At 31.9% G+C, this 16,674-nt stretch overlaps 1 protein-coding gene across 6 annotated transcripts in view; it reads left to right on the plus strand.

Moving 5' to 3' along the window:
• LOC130440798 (spectrin beta chain) overlaps positions 1 to 16,674 on the plus strand; it is a 78,358-nt gene that overhangs the window by 46,913 nt on the left and 14,771 nt on the right. For 5 of the 6 annotated variants that reach the window (XM_056774133.1, XM_056774135.1, XM_056774138.1 and 2 more), the window contains exons 4-8: positions 815 to 1,214; positions 1,271 to 2,079; positions 2,138 to 2,688; positions 3,756 to 3,972; positions 8,119 to 8,296. In XM_056774133.1, the coding sequence (XP_056630111.1) occupies positions 815 to 1,214; positions 1,271 to 2,079; positions 2,138 to 2,688; positions 3,756 to 3,972; positions 8,119 to 8,296 (2,155 nt within the window). Of the gene's footprint in view, positions 1 to 814; positions 1,215 to 1,270; positions 2,080 to 2,137; positions 2,689 to 3,755; positions 3,973 to 8,118; positions 8,297 to 10,165; positions 10,214 to 16,674 lie in introns of all 6 variants that reach the window. The other variant, XM_056774137.1, reaches the window with a different exon arrangement.

Below are 16,674 nucleotides of genomic sequence, written 5' to 3' on the forward strand. Positions count from 1 at the left end.
CCTCTATTGACATTTTTTCGCAAAAGTTCAGTTTATTTTGTAAAAAAACATTCAAACGGGTAATGTTTCCTTGTATTATCATCCCTTGACTATATCGAAAATAGTGAAAAATGCTTAACATCCCATGAATAGCTTTGTTTTGAATTGGTACCGACGGGGTCTTTGCAACATGCGGTAGTATGCGATGGCATAGCATTCTACATGTTTTCAATTGTTTCTTTGGTGTAAGACCGACTTTACTCATTCCATTCTAGAAAAGCGACAATCCAGTCGAACAGATACGTTTATTGTAATTTATCAAATTGAAACTTACACTGGCAGGTTGTAATTAAGTTAATTTAATATATTCTGAAAATTGTTCTCAAAATTTGGGTACATTATTCTTATACAACTCATATCAGGTGTATTTTCATCATAATCTTTTTTTTATTGTGGTACAATCAAAGTAAAAATATCTGTAAAATTGTTCCCACATAAGTTTTTGATAATTTATTTCAAACAAAGGAATCAAAAGTGTTCTTAAAGGGAAATTAACGAATAGGAAGTAATTTTATGATTAATTGGAAACTTGGCGAGATTAAATTTGTCGTATGAAATGTTCTACTTCAACTATAGTAGTAGGGATGTATGGATTAATACACCACAAGGTTTGCCTTTGATGCAGAACTCAAATATATTTTCTTCTATTGTTCCTTTCTGTACCTTTATATGCTTCCTATTTTTAATGTGAATATATTAAACTTGAATAGGGTTTCTCTAATATTAAACTTTTCATTTAATTGATTTTTAATAGAACGTTTCGTTATTTTTTTAGATGATAGAAACTCAAATGGCTGTCAAAGCACGACAAGTCGGAGAACTCGAGAAACAGACCAAACATTTAGAAACTGCCGCTCCAGAAAAAGACATGGAAGAAATTAAAGTAAAGAAAACAAAAGTTGAACAACGTTTTGCCCAACTCAAACAACCGCTTGTCGAAAGGCAGAGGATATTAGAAAAGAAGAAAGAAGCATTACAGTTCAGAAGGGACATAGAAGATGAACTTTTATGGATTGCAGAAAAGATGCCCCAGGCATTATCCACGGAATACGGAAACAGTCTCTTCCAAGTTCATATGTTGGAGAAAAAGAACCAATCTCTTCAAACAGAAGTAGATAATCACGAACCTAGGATTAATACTGTTTGCAATAATGGTCAAAAACTTATTGATGAAGGTTAAATAGATTTATTAGATTGATTTAAATTTTTTTTATCAACATTTTTGCTCTAGGTCATGAAGATGCCGCAGAATTTAGCCGATTAATCAACGAACTCCATAAAGCTTGGCAAGAACTAAAGGACGCTATCGAAAAGCGTCGCGAAAATCTCCTTAGAAACGAAAGGGCTCAACAATATCTGTTCGATGCCAACGAGGCAGAAAGCTGGATGAGCGAGCAAGAATTGTACATGATGGTAGAGGATCGTGGTAAAGACGAAACGTCAGCGCGCAATTGCATGAAGAAACACGAAAGTCTCGAAGCTGCCGTGGAAGATTATGCGGATACAATTAGATCACTTGGCGAAACAGTTAGAGCATTAGCAGCTGAAGGTCATCCACTTGCCGAACAAGTAGCAATCAAACAATCACAACTCGACAAATTGTACGCCGGTCTCAAAGACTTGGCAGGAGAAAGACGTGCTAAACTAGACGAAGCACTACAACTATTCTTACTCAATAGGGATGTCGGAGATTTGGAACAATGGATAGCCGATAGAGAAGTAGTAGCATCTTCCCATGAATTAGGTCAAGACTACGACCACGTGACCTTACTATGGGAACGTTTCAAAGAATTCGCACACGACACTGAAGCTATAGGAAGTGAAAGAGTTCAAGCTGTTAATGATGTAGCCGATCAGTTAATTGCTGCAGGACATTCTGATTCAGCCTTAATAGCTGAATGGAAAGATGGTTTGAACGAAGCTTGGCAAGATTTACTCGAGTTGATTGAAACTAGAACACAAATGTTGGCTGCTTCCAGAGAGTTGCACAAGTTCTTCCACGATTGTAAGGATGTACTGAGTAGAATAGTGGAAAAACAGGTAAGTTCACTTTGTCATTAGTTTTATTAGAATTCAAAATAAAATAATAACATTTTAGGTATCCATGTCAGATGAATTAGGAAGAGATGCGGGCGCCGTAAACGCTCTCCAACGCAAACATCAGAACTTCCTCCAAGACTTGCAAACACTGCAATCCCAAGTTCAACAAATTCAAGAAGAATCGGCCAAGCTTCAAGCAAGTTATGCCGGCGACAGAGCGAAAGAAATTACAAACAGAGAACAAGAAGTTGTGTCAGCTTGGGCAGCATTACAAATAGCCTGCGAACAAAGGCATTGCAAATTGAGCGATACTGGTGATCTATTTAAATTCTTCAATCTAGTAAGGACATTAATGCAATGGATGGACGAATGGACGAGACAGATGAATACTAGCGAGAAACCTAGAGATGTTAGCGGTGTCGAATTGTTAATGAACAATCATCAAACCTTGAAAGCTGAAATAGAAGCTAGAGAGGATAATTTCACGGCTTGCATTTCATTGGGAAAAGAATTGTTGAGCAGAAATCACTATGCCAGTGCTGAGATTAAAGATAAATTGGTAACTCTCACCAATCACAGAAATGCTGTATTGCAGAGGTGGGAAGAAAGGTAACAATTTATATTTTTTCGTTCATCTTTTGTTCATCTATACTTATCAACAGCGGTTTTGATGACCTTGATTTTATATTGGTTTCGAATACATGTATGTCAATAATTTACAAAACTATGGTGGTTTCGGAATATTGGTTCTATTTAAGAATTTAAGATATACCGAGTATATTCTTAAATATCAACTCTTAATTGAAAATTATTCCTAGTTGTTTTGTATTTCAATCCATATACATAGTGGCTTAAAATTCATGTTAATCTTCCGAAAAACATAGTAGCTCTTTTTGTTACATATATTTTTTTTGAGACAATCTCTTCTTGAAATCCATCAGTAATATGCCATTATGTGACGATATTATCATATCTTCCTTCAATAACTTCTAGATCCTGGTGGTAGTGGTCTCTATATTCCTCATTATGGCCTTCCAGAAATCTATCCAGATGATTGCTGAGAAAGTGTAACATGTATTAACATTTTCTAGTAGCTCTTTTATTACATATATTTTTCTGACACCTCTTGCTGAAACTCTTCAAGCCAAAAGGATTTATACGCCCTGCTTCGCAGTCCCTATGCGTACTGAATGTCAGGATCAAACCAGCTTTTACCCTTTTGCTCTACGCGAGGTATCTGTTCTCGCTGAGCTGACATTAGGACACCTGCGTTATTCTTTGACAGATATACCGCCCCAGCCAAACGCTGGAAGTAAGTTGACGCATCCGAAACGCCGGACAAGAACATCGATCGCTTGCAAAGCACGAAGCCACACGACGAACGATACGTCACTCTGTGTTCTTGGCTCGAGAATACCGTGACTGTATCAGAGAAATTTTTTCGTCTCTTGTCGGCTCTTTATCATAGACTAAAGAAAATGATACATTAAACAAAAAAAAGACCAGTGTTCTGTTGCCGCTGTTTTTTCTTATTGAGTTGTTACTTGATAACTAAATAATATTAAGTATTAATATTATTAATAATTTTTTGCGTTTGCTGTGGGGCCCCGTGAAATTAAACTAGTCAAAAACCAATTCTGTACTCCTCTTATATACCGATGTATTGACATTTCTAGATGGGAGAATCTGCAACTCATTCTTGAAGTATATCAATTCGCCAGAGATGCTGCAGTAGCTGAAGCATGGTTAATAGCCCAAGAACCGTATCTAATGAGTCACGAATTAGGACAGACAATAGATGATGTAGAAAATCTTATTAAGAAACATGAAGCATTTGAAAAATCAGCAGCAGCGCAAGAAGAAAGATTTAGCGCTTTGGAGAGGTTAACAACGGTAAGTATTCTTAGTTTTGGTAAAATTTTCGTTTATTTTATGTTGTGGAATGTAACTGATTATGGATTACTGTTCAAATTCAATAGTGTGAAGAAAAATATATTTGCATTTAAACAATAATCCATATTTTTCCTAACTAATATATTTCTCTTATATGTTTTAACGTCTACTTTAGCACTTAAATCGTTTTGCTTTCTTTTGTAGTTAGAAACTGATGGTGTTAATTTAAAAATTAGTACTGCTCCATTGCATGCGGATTCTATTAGTAATTTTTCATATGTGCCTCCTGCATACGAAAAACCGCCTCCGACTCCTATTCGCCATTTTAACCAATCGTACACTCGCGAAACTGTCAACACTATTGTCCGAAGCGTAGATAGGTTTTATAAACCTCATGTGTCATGTAGAAGAAATTTCACTTTAAATGGAGTAGAAAAATATTATCCAGATTGCCAGAAAAAAACGAAGCAGAAAAGTTTCTTGCATAAAAATAAATCTTTAAAAGAAATAGTTTTGCCTAAAGTTATGAAAAATAAGTTACAATCCGGAGTTGTCGTTCACCCTGTAAATCGACCGACTTACATAAAAAGTATATCAATGTTCGAATCCGATTACATTGCCTATAACTATACTCCTTATAATATCAAAGATTTTAAAAGCATCAAATATATCTGCCATGATTTTATTATGGCCGAAAGGTATTCGAATTATCTGGAAAATAACGCTTCTTTACCTAGGAAAAATAGGGATAGTGGTAGTACAGAAATGAACGTAGTAAATATATCGAATGATAAAATTAAAAAACGGTCAGGAGTTAAAGGAGCGGGGAATAAGTCTTATAGGAAGTCTTTTCCTTTGATGGCACCTAAACGTGATACAGTAAGTTGGCACGTGCTTAGAAACAAAAAAACTAACTTTAAAATCTTGCATGTGATGGTACTAACAGTAGTCGTTACAGTCATGTTTATTTGAAGATTGAAAAAAAATTATTTGTCATGAATGATACAAAACTTTCAAATTTATTACAAGCTTCATTAAACCACCAATTTGCACTACAGCTCAATTTGAGTTTTAGTCTCCTCGACAATTTCCCTCTAAACTGGTCTGCTCTTCACCATTCCCCAACCTCTCACAATCATTGTTTGTAAGTCTTCAAGAATTTGATCAGTTCATCTGATAAAAGGTCAGCCTCTTTTTCATTTGCTGTATATTTGGAGATTCATGATTTCCTTAGTGCTCCATTATTTGAAAATGGCTAAACCATCTCAACCTCTGGGTTTTAATGAATTGAACGATGTATCAATTGCCTAATATTTTATCGATATCTCCATCATTTCGGATTCTGCATTCATTCTGATACCTCCATAATATTCTTCTGATTATTATCAGTCTCCGAAATATTTTTAATCTTTCTTAGTTTATTTGTGTCATCACCCAACATTCACTGCCATAAGTTACGATTGGTATTATTAAAGTCCTGTAGATTTTTAACTTCATTCTTGTTATTAGTTTGTTTTCTAGGAGATTCAAGTTCGCAAAATAAGATCTATTACCACTTTGTATTCTTTCTTTTATGACAATAGGTATTCCTATTTCACTCATTGCCTCTTTCAGTTTGCTACTTGTATATTTAGATCAATATCATGTTAGTATTTTGTAGGTGGTGTCTAATAAAATTATTCCCCTATAGTTATTATCCATATACCAGCATAATCTCTGTTTTCCACATGATTAAGTCATGTATTGCTCGCTCTGAAACTGTTCCTCAAAACTCAATTAGTTTTCTTAGTATTGTATTATTTTTATATCTTCAAGTTTTATTTAAATTTTTTTGTTAAATTATAACCAAAAAAAAAATGTTTTTAAGTATACCGTCAAATGATATCTTCATATAAACACACTGTACATTGCATGAACTGGTCTTTTAATAATTTATGGCTTTATTGATCTTAGCTATACAATGTGTTCAAAAAGTAACCATCAGCAAAGAATTTGATATGTTTACAAAAACGTTGAAATTGAAATATCTACTTCTAATGGTAATTGTTTTAAAAAATGAATCACCCTGTGTTGTTAACTTACGTATGGAATAATGATACTAGATTATTGAGTGGTACTTTTTGAACACATTGTATAAATGGTGAGATGTAGTTCAATAGTGATTCTTAGCACAAATAATATAACCCAATTTCTTTTGGATTCATATGTTTATATGAGGGCCGCTTTTTTTTTCAACCTCCGATAGGTTGTAAATAATAGACAAGTTCATATAAAACAATAATTTTATTATCAAAAGATTGGTACACTTACGGTTACTTTTCAATACCCTCTTCAAAGAAAGTTGCCGCCAATGAATTCAAGTAGAGTACAAAACAGACCTTGAAACTTTTGGAAATTCCGTAGACAAAGCTGTAATGGCGATTCTGCGGTTTTCTTTAACCATTCTGTCAACTCGTTGAACTAGGTCATCTGAAACGACAGATTTGCATCCTTGGCCCCCTTCATCATGAACATTATTACGACCATCTGTAAACTTTCGACACCATTCAACCACAACACCTTCACTCATGAAGTTTTCCCCATACACACGACTTATTCTCCGATGGATTTTTGCAGCATTATGGCCTTCAGCCTGTAGAAAACGAATCACACTTTGCAATTTACACACTGAAGGGGAGCATCAATAATGACGGACATGTTTACGTGGCTGTAGCACGACGCCGACTGACGCCTGATTGTCAACAATAGTAGAGTTTGTAGTGTGTGAACCTACAGTGCTAGCCCGCGTAGCATCGGCACGGAGCGATCGGATATTGAAAAAAACAGGCCCTCGTATATTAAATATTTCATCTGTAACGATGTTTTATATAAAAATTAAATTACAGTGGAAATGTTTTGAAGGTCACTTGTTGATAGATACCTGTTGTACTAATACCAAAATGATTTTTTACCACATCTTATTAGATAGTTTGCACCCCATTTTTTAGAATTCAAAAACCAATTTTTTGATGGGTTTAAGGTGGCATATAAACTAGTTTAATGTCTGATTCAAATTAGTTATCAAATAAGGAAACTGGATTCCTTATCATGAGAAGGAAATTAAAAATCACATTGATTAAGACCAAAACATGTAGATAAAGAAAAAGGGGTTATAATACAATCGATCAGTTTACTTGAGTTAGGTGTATCAGATACACCACTCATTTATGAAATGTGTTATCAAGGGTGTTTGGGTTTACCTTCATTTTACAATTTACGTACGGCTACATTAAAATTGGCCACTAAAAACAAATTTAGTGCCCCAGCAGTACCTACAAAAAACGTGAGTTCTTTATTTCACATTCAGAATGACCTACTTTTAGGTAAAGTTAAATAATTGTGCAATTAAATATTAACTAACTATTGAAAATGGCATACTTCTCAAATACTTCAATAAGTTTATTTCATCTTAATAGTTAATCAAATTGTAAGGTCAAACATTTAACGGTCTCAGTCAATCAGTATCAAAAATATAAATAATATTGATAATACTATGAATCAGTTTTGTTTATTTAATACATTCCATGTTTTACTTTGTTTATAATGCGAAGCTAATACACACAGGTGTATTTAATTATTGTCTTCAAATGATTTATGATTGATCCCTATTAACCTTCCGGCGGGCGCGCCGTTGTACTACTACATAAACAACCTTGAAAGTGAAAATATTGAGGATTAAGTTGTGTATTAATATTTTTATGTTGTTCAAATAAAAAAGCGAAAAAGTTTTATTAAATTCTACATAGTGAGGACAGGTAGACTGATAAATATTTAGCTTACTGCATTTCTCCATTATTAAATGTAACAGACCTGTAAGATTGTGTGGGAATTCCTGGAAATGTTGGTGATATTCATACTGAACACACTGTTTACACTGCCACTACACCAACGCTCACAATTACACTGTCTGACGCGCGTTTCGATAACCAAGTTATCATCTTCATAGACCGAAGGTAAACTGGTAGTGGAAACAGTGTGTTCAGCATAAGACCTATGAGATGATTATTATTTTATCTAATTTAGATACCAAAAATATTTTACCATGAAATTGTTGCTATTCAACTAATTTTAGAACAATTATATTCATTTAATATGGTTTCGTTTTAGTTTGAATTAAGAGAAATTAAGAGGCGACAAGAAGCAGCCCAAGCAGAAGAGCGAGCTAGGCGAGAGAAGGAAGAAGCAGAGAGACTTGCGGCTATTGCTGCTGCACAACCCAAAGAAATCGAAACAGTTGCAGCTGATAGACCCGATACCGCATCGCCAGCTGTGGAGGAACGACCAGGTAAGTTGTAAATATATTCGTTTCTTGATAAAATTATTAAATATTGTTGGATGGATATTTATTTGAAGACTCATAAAAATTATATCTAAATAAAAAAATTAAAATATTAAAAATTTTTTAATAGAGTGGTGACATATACACTCAACAGCAAAAAAATCGGACACTTAGATTTGGTCGTATAATTTTCTTAAATATATGAATATTTTTTATTTTTGGTAAGAATTGGTTAAATTATAGGTTATTTGAACAATACCTGCCAAAAGTGAATAATTTTTATTGATTATTTACAAAAAAATTGAAAATAAAAAAAATGATAAATTTACACATTTTTAAAAAACGTTTCTCTTCATTTTTATTAGGTATTCTAACAATTTACGTAATTCTTATAGCTGGTATTACACCCTCTGATACGACGAAGGTCTCTAACCCCTACTCCTCCGGCATAGCATCCCATTCTTCTCGAAGAGCAATTTGGAGCTGATTTAAGTCACTAGGCGGAAGATGACAACGTCTAACACGCCTTAAATTATCCCACAAATGCTATATGGGATTCATATCGGGAGATCGTGTAGGCCAGTCCACTACTGTGATTCCCACTTGCTCCAAGTATTCGGTAACAATTCTGGCAGTATCCTGCATTGAAATGAATTGCTCACCAATAATTGAAGCAAAAGGAAACACAGCCTCTAGGAGGACTTCCTCGATGTACCTCTGAGTAGTCAGAGCCCCATTATTTATGAAAATCAGCTCAGTCTGGGCTTGAAAATTAATTCCATCCCAAACCATAACTGATCTCCTTTTAAAAGGCCGTGATTCACGAATGGTACTGTCTCGATCTTCTGAGTAGTATAGACTCATCCGTGAATAAAACAGTTCCAAGTTGCTCCAGAGTCCCTTTCCAGGAGTTGGGGCCCTGTCGCGTGTCGCCTTGATACGAGTCACTTTAAGTCTTTCCCGAACCTCAGGAGCCGTTAAAAGTCGATTTTTGAATACCAACAGCTTATAAATCTATCGTCTACTTCCGTTGTTGCTCTTGGTCGCCCACTGCCCTCCCTCCTATTTTAGCTACCAGTCTCCCAGAAACGTCGGAGTGCATCGTGAATGGTAAACTTCGCTACCTCAAGCTAAAACATGTGTATTAATCACAGAAAAGGCTTGGTTAGTAAATTAAAGATGTTTAAAAGTGCGAAAAACTACTCACAGTTTGAAATAGTTCCGACAGGCGAATTAACTTCAAGACAAATAAATCAAATCTGAGTTTTATCTAATTGTTTACTAATTCTGAATAAAAAAAATATGAAGGGTCCTGTTTTTTTTGCTGTTGAGTTTATTTCAAATTATTACAACACATGTTTTTTTATAATATGTTGTTGCAGATTTTTCGGAAATTTCATAACATATATCCTTATCCTCACAATTATTTCTCTTATTTTAGATGGAGAGCCTTAACTGAACCTTATCCTCTATAATCCCTATATCAAGGACGTTGACAGACACATACCACAATGGTTGTGATCTATATATCCTTTTAACTAGAATCCTTCATCCGATATCCTAAATGTATTTCAAATTTTGAAAAAATACGAACGATTATATTGTGTAGTGTTAACTAAATTTAGGATTAATTGTATAGATTCAAAATTAAGAGTATATATTATAAATAGTTGATAATTTTGTATTTTTGTTATAAACATAAAATTGAGCTTTAATATAATTTTATTTACATCCAACAAAAAGAGTTTTAAACATTTTCCAGTGGCTAATTGAATAGTCTCACATGTTAAACTGTACTATTCAACTAGCAAAGGAAAATTATTTATTACTGTAAACGATAAAGAATAAAGAACTTTTTTAAACACATTAATGCAGCCGGAGAAAGAAAAAGATCTTCCGTTAAAGCTAGCTCGCCTGGTGAAGGTAAACCCACAAAGTGTTGTACATACAATATAATATACCTTTTTAAATATGAGATAGTTTTCACTGAAAAAGTGGAAAACTGTAGCATAAATCTTCCCAAAAGTGTGTCCTACTATTAAAACGTTTTTTCAATGGTAAAATATTTTTTGACGTACTATTATGATGCGAATTAAAACGCTGTGTAACTGTAATATCAAATTTTTTAATTGTTCCAAGTTATATTATCAAGAATTAGTCACTAATGTTTATACCGGAAATACATGCACATTATGATTGGTCTAAATATAAAAAAACAATTTATTTCTTGAATATAGTTTCACTATCTTTTTGTTTGATACTAGCATTTCCCATTCACAAATTTATTAAAATTGGATAAATAATGGAAATTTAAATGTTACAAAATGAATATGTTCCACCAAAATCTTATTCACATCGATTCAAAAATTTTACATCACTTTTAGTAATCAATTTTAGATTGTTTGTAATTATTTAATTTCAGCCACAAAACATTTGTTCACATTTTTTCTGATAAACTAAATTGAACAATTTTAAATTTATCCAATACCAAAAGAAAAATAATTAAAACACCTGCTTATGCTGACTAGTAATGAATCTTTTCACTGCGTCGCCTTCTATAGTCGGGTCAGTGAAGCTTTCCCGGCTTTGCCCCATTTTAGTAGGTCTAAACAAATGTTCAGTGCTTGCAGATCATCCCTAAAGTCGGGTGCAAGATTTCCAACGTTTGACATTGACAACTGACTAAAATAGTCCCATAAACGCATTATAATGGAATTCAGAAATTATTGATAAAGTAATACTAGCAGTGAAAATGTTATTTGTTGAGAAATATCTGTAATTTTTCTTCTGCAGCATGGATAAACTTCAGATGGATCCCTAGTTGCTCTAGATTATCCATCATATTCCAAACATGTTTATACCAGAACATATAATAGATGACCCAAAAATATTGATTCTTTCAGATTCGAGGATCCGGTAAAATGAGGTCAGGCATTATCTGTCTAAAAAATGAATACATCTTCAACAGTCTCGCGCCATAGCCTCACGTGTGGGCGAATAATCTCATCAGGAATTATGCCTTCAATTCTCTTTATCAATTAGGCATGATACCGGTAAAATACATTGCAGAGTAAGCCAATTGTAAAGCTCTAGCTCAGGTGTGGACCGGAATCCATTTTAGGTCGTAGGTGTAACACGACTTTACTTCTGCTTAGTTTATCCCATATAGAATTGATCTCCAGAAAAAGATTCCATTGTTCTGTAAATGGTAAAAACCAACTGATTTGATATCTAAAATGAATACACACAAAACATTTCTCAGAGGTATGTACCTCTTTTTGTTACAAATATGATACTTAAAATGATAAACATTTATAAATAAGCAAGCATAAAATTGTTTTTGCAGGAAAACTCTTTCGATTCAAAACAAGGTGGTACAAAACTTTTGAATTTCTGTATTTAATTTGAAACTAGACATCATCTTGTTTGCTAAACATAAACTGCTGTTATTTGATTTAATTTAAGATTGCAGATCTAATTTATTACATATAAATTATATTTTTATGAGAAACCAGATTCTAATTTAGAAAAAAGTATTCAACTGACTTGATATGATTATTTTCTTATAGAATTTTTAGATAGAGGTCTTTTCATTGAGTATTGGATGACAGTGTCTATCGTAGTTCACCATACTCTTTGGGTTTTCATTTAAACAGATTTTTCCTTTACCAACAGCTGCCGTACTTGAACGGTTTTGTTTCAAACTTACAAAATAAAAATTGCCCATAATAAGTTACACATATTATTGTATATGTATATTATTTTATTAAGATCCATAAGCATTTTGACACCAAGTTTATTTTTACTCACTATATTATTTTTCCTTGTGTTAATAGTAAATATAAGTCAACGCACTTTATATATTTTATGCTTTTGTAAGTGTGCGCATTAAAATTAGACCATTATTCATCAGGAATTTGCTTAATGTGTTTTTCTCTTATTCCAGTTTTTCTTGTCGTCCTCCCATCATCTATTAATTAATAATATATATATATATTTAACGGGGTTAATTTGTGCCTAATTCCACAATTGTGATCCTCTGGGTTATAATCTCCAGTCCGTTTTTTAATTATTGCAATGACATAGAATGTGTCCTACTTACTTCTTGAATTCCTCCTCCAGAACATAAAGTTGTTCTCCATCTAATTTTTATGATTTAAATATTGATTTCTCAATGTTATAGAAGGGTTTCGATAGTGAAGAACTAAAATGTTAACTTGACTTCTCCTATCAACCTAAGTAGATGGTATTTTAAGAAACTTAGCCAGAACGCAAGTTCCATAGATAGATCTAATCATCACTTTTTATCGAGATTTGGAAATTAGTAGTAATTTAGTTAGGCATCCACCGGATCCAGCAAAATTTTGAAAGTGGTTTATGAAACAAAAAATGATTTATATTGACACCTGGCACAGATCTAGAGTGAAATGATTTATTATATACACATAAAAATATGGAACAATGCAAACTCTAGTTTATGGTGGACTGTTGTCACTGTAGAAGTTATTGAAAAGACCTATAGATCAGAAATTATATGAGATTACAGTTTTATTAATTTTTGATTGATAGTAGGGCACACTGAAACGGAAAATCTATATGAGTCACTAGAGGAAATATGCGAACATTATTAGAAAAATCTTATAATACGAATTAGAAAACACAAAATGAGAAAATTAACCGGTAAGGTGATTTAAATTTATAGTTTGATTTGTAAAATCACAAATACATCTACCTAATAAGTATATTTCTTCATTTGGTATTTTATTTATGTTGAGTAACATTCGGTATGTCATCTCAAGTCTCCATATCTGTACTACTACTACTATATATATATAGTAAAAATTTTATATGAATTGTTTTAGGTGTACAGATATGGAGACTTGAGGTGACATACCGATATATATATATATATATATATATATATATATATATATATATATATATATATATATATATATATATATATATATATATATACATTCGGTATGTCATCTCAAGTCTCCATATCTATATATATATATATATATATATATATATATATATATATATATATATATATATATATTATAAATTTATACAGAATAAAACAAATTTGTAAATAAGTTTCCTAAATTTAATTAATCTGTCAGTAAATTTTACTTTTGATATTTTTGATTTTGTTAGTTACTTATTTCAGTTGAAGTTTCTGCAACTGTTAGTGATATTCATACTGAACACTACACCAACACTCACAATTACACTATCTGACGCGCGTTTCGATAACCAAGTTATCGTCTTCAGAGACCGAAAGTAAACTTGGTTATTGAAACACGTGTCAAACAGTTTAATTGTGAGTATTGTTGTAGTGTGTTCATTAGTCACTTATTTAGCTTGAAATTGTGCTGAATATTATAGTAATATTACTGTGAGAAAAATTTACAAACATAATGACACATTCTAATAATATTCTATATTTTTCTCTAGTGATTTATATTCGTTATATTAAAAATATATGCACCTCCTAATACTCTACTTCCCTTTAATGGTGATGGTTTCTATTGCTTTTTAATATATCACTAAGAAATTGTATAATAAATACACAAACTAATGGTGATTGTTATATACAAATTATTAATTATTAACTTGATAAAATTAATATTTGGGTTACTAAATTGAATAAAATAATGATTGTTTCATTAATATTTACTGCATATGGATATCGAAACCTTTGATTTTTGAGAAGGGGTCATATCATATTTACAAAAATATTTAATATAGACTTGTGTCCAAAAACTCTTATTAATCATGCTTTTCAAACAGACTGGATACTTGTGGTACTTTTTTCTATTTTCACTTTGCTTTTACATCCTCGTATCCCATCTCTGATGCAGATTATGTAATAGTTTTTTTCTCTACATTTAACACAAATTTGAGCAAAGGCTTATTAAAGTATTTTTTAGATATGATATTGGGTACATCTCAAAGCAAAAATAATATTTTTAATTATAATAATTTTACACAAAGTTTTAATAAAAAAATTCTTAGCTTATAGTAGTCTTTGCTATATTTAGCTTCTTGAAGACGGTTTTAGTAGCCCAAATATATTTTTAATATAAATATTTTATGTCAAATTAGTTATTTTTCATATTTATCCGGAAAAAGTTTCGTATCGTGTAAACATTAGGTTTTTTAAATCAACATTTTTATTATTTAACCTTGGAAGCAAATAATCATTGCTGAAAGTTTGGTATGCTTTAAATGTTTGTTTTGTACCAGTTATGGCAAGCCTGAAAGAAATTTTTCAATGTTTTATAAATAAAAAATCTACCTTGACCAGGGTAGAAGCCTAAAAATAATAAAAAGTGAAAAGAAATAATAGTAGGATGAAGCCTACTGGAAAAAAGGAGAATATAATAAAAATGAAAGGAAAAATAATTCACGGGCGATTTGAGTTCGGGAAGTGGAAGGGGATGAGTAGAAAACGCTTTATTCCGATTTCTGGCAAAACTACAAGTTCTATGGAAAAAAGTCAAATAGCAAAGTTATAGGTAATAAGAAGATATACAACTTTTGTATTCACACTTTTTTCATATAACCTCAAAATTTATGTGAAAAATTAAAAAAATCAAGTTTTTCGTTTTTAATTTTGATCTTTTACAAAAAACATTTTTTTTTCGCGAAATTTTGTGAAAAGTTACCTTTTTATGTCCCATATACAATGTAATTTATTTTATTTGAAAAATTCATTTTATTTTGACATAATACAGAAAAAGCACCCCAATTTTCGAACGAAAATTATTTTGTCAAAATATGAGGTTTTTTTAGAGATTCGGTTAGTAGTTAGTAGTCTTATTTCCTGATGATGTGAGAAAATATTATATTATGGCCATGGTAAACTTTTTCAGAAAAAATTCGCATCCGAAATTTTTTTATCATGTACAATCTTTTGATATTTATTATAATTTTAGACTCTAATTACTTATGTTCATCAATGTAACATGGAATCTCACATTTTGTTTGTAATTAGAGTTGAATAATTTAATAAATAACTAAAAAATGTACGTAATGATTAAGATAAAAATTGCGGATGCGAGTTTTTTGCGTTTTTTTTTGAGAAAATTTACCATGGTGATGCTAATATTTTTTCACACCATCAGGGAGTAGAGATTTCACAAAAACATCACCGATTTTTTAAAAAAAAAGCTAATATTTTGACGGAAAAATTTTCGTTCGAAAATTAGTGTTTTTTCGGTATATATTCAAAATAAGGTAAAAAAAAACAAATAAATTACGGTGTATTTAGAACATAGGAAGGTAAGTTTCCATAAAATTTGAAAAAAATGTTTTTTGTAAAAGATCAAAATTAAAAACGAAAAACTAGATTTTTTTCAATTTTCACATAAATTTCGAGGTTATATGAAAAAAGTGTGAATATAAAAGTTGTAGATCTTCTTATTACTTATAACTTTGCCATTTGTTTTTTTCCATAGGACTTGTAGTTTTGTCAAAAATCGAGATAAACCGATTTTTTTACCCTTAAAAACTCACCCCCCTTTCCCTTTCCGACCTCAGATCGCATGTAAATTATTTTCCCTTTTAGTTCTATCCTATTCTACTTTTTTGACAATAGGTTTCATCTCGCTATTATTTTTTTAGTGTAAAAAATTATCGATCCTGGTTTAATTAGATATCAATTATTTGATAAATCAGGATTAACAAGAAAAGTTGTTTCATCAAAAGATGAATGTGTGTAATATAAGGCGTCATATGCAACACTTTCCTTGTTCTGGGGATATCCATTGTTTACAGCTACTCCTTTCAGAAAATTTAGTTTGTCAAATGTCCTCGGCTGCCTAAGATCTTCATCTCCTATTTCCTATACTACTGTAATGCTCAGGAGCTCCGTAGTATTTCTATAGAATGTGGACAGAGGTTTTGTCTTCTATGTAACAGAATCTCCACGTTGCATTCCCTACCAAACCTAGTGGCATGCTTCAAAAAGTCTTCTATTGGTATTCGTAAATTGTTTTTACTTACACGTAATAGATCTGCTTTGGTTATAGGTTACCAGAAGTATCTTTGCGTGTCTTATCCTCTGTGGATTATTCAAGTAACTAATTCACTTCCTTTTTTTATTTTTCTCCATGTCTCTATTGTCCTATAGCCGATTCCAAAGAAAGGTTTAGGTTCTACAAAGAGTTTATTTGTCATTACTTCAGTAAATATATCTGCGTTTCATTTCCCTCTACTCCAGTGGGCTCTGCAACTCAATGAAAGAACTTTGATCTTTTTGTCAAGCTCATTTAACTTTTTTTATCACATTGGAGCTTAGTACTCTAACGGTTTCTTGGTTATCGGATAAGATAATATTTTCTTTCTTAATTGAACTGGGTACATGTTTCAAT

The sequence above is a fragment of the Diorhabda sublineata genome, chromosome 2, assembly GCF_026230105.1.
Source record: "Diorhabda sublineata isolate icDioSubl1.1 chromosome 2, icDioSubl1.1, whole genome shotgun sequence".
In the NCBI taxonomy this organism is placed as follows: domain Eukaryota; kingdom Metazoa; phylum Arthropoda; class Insecta; order Coleoptera; family Chrysomelidae; genus Diorhabda; species Diorhabda sublineata.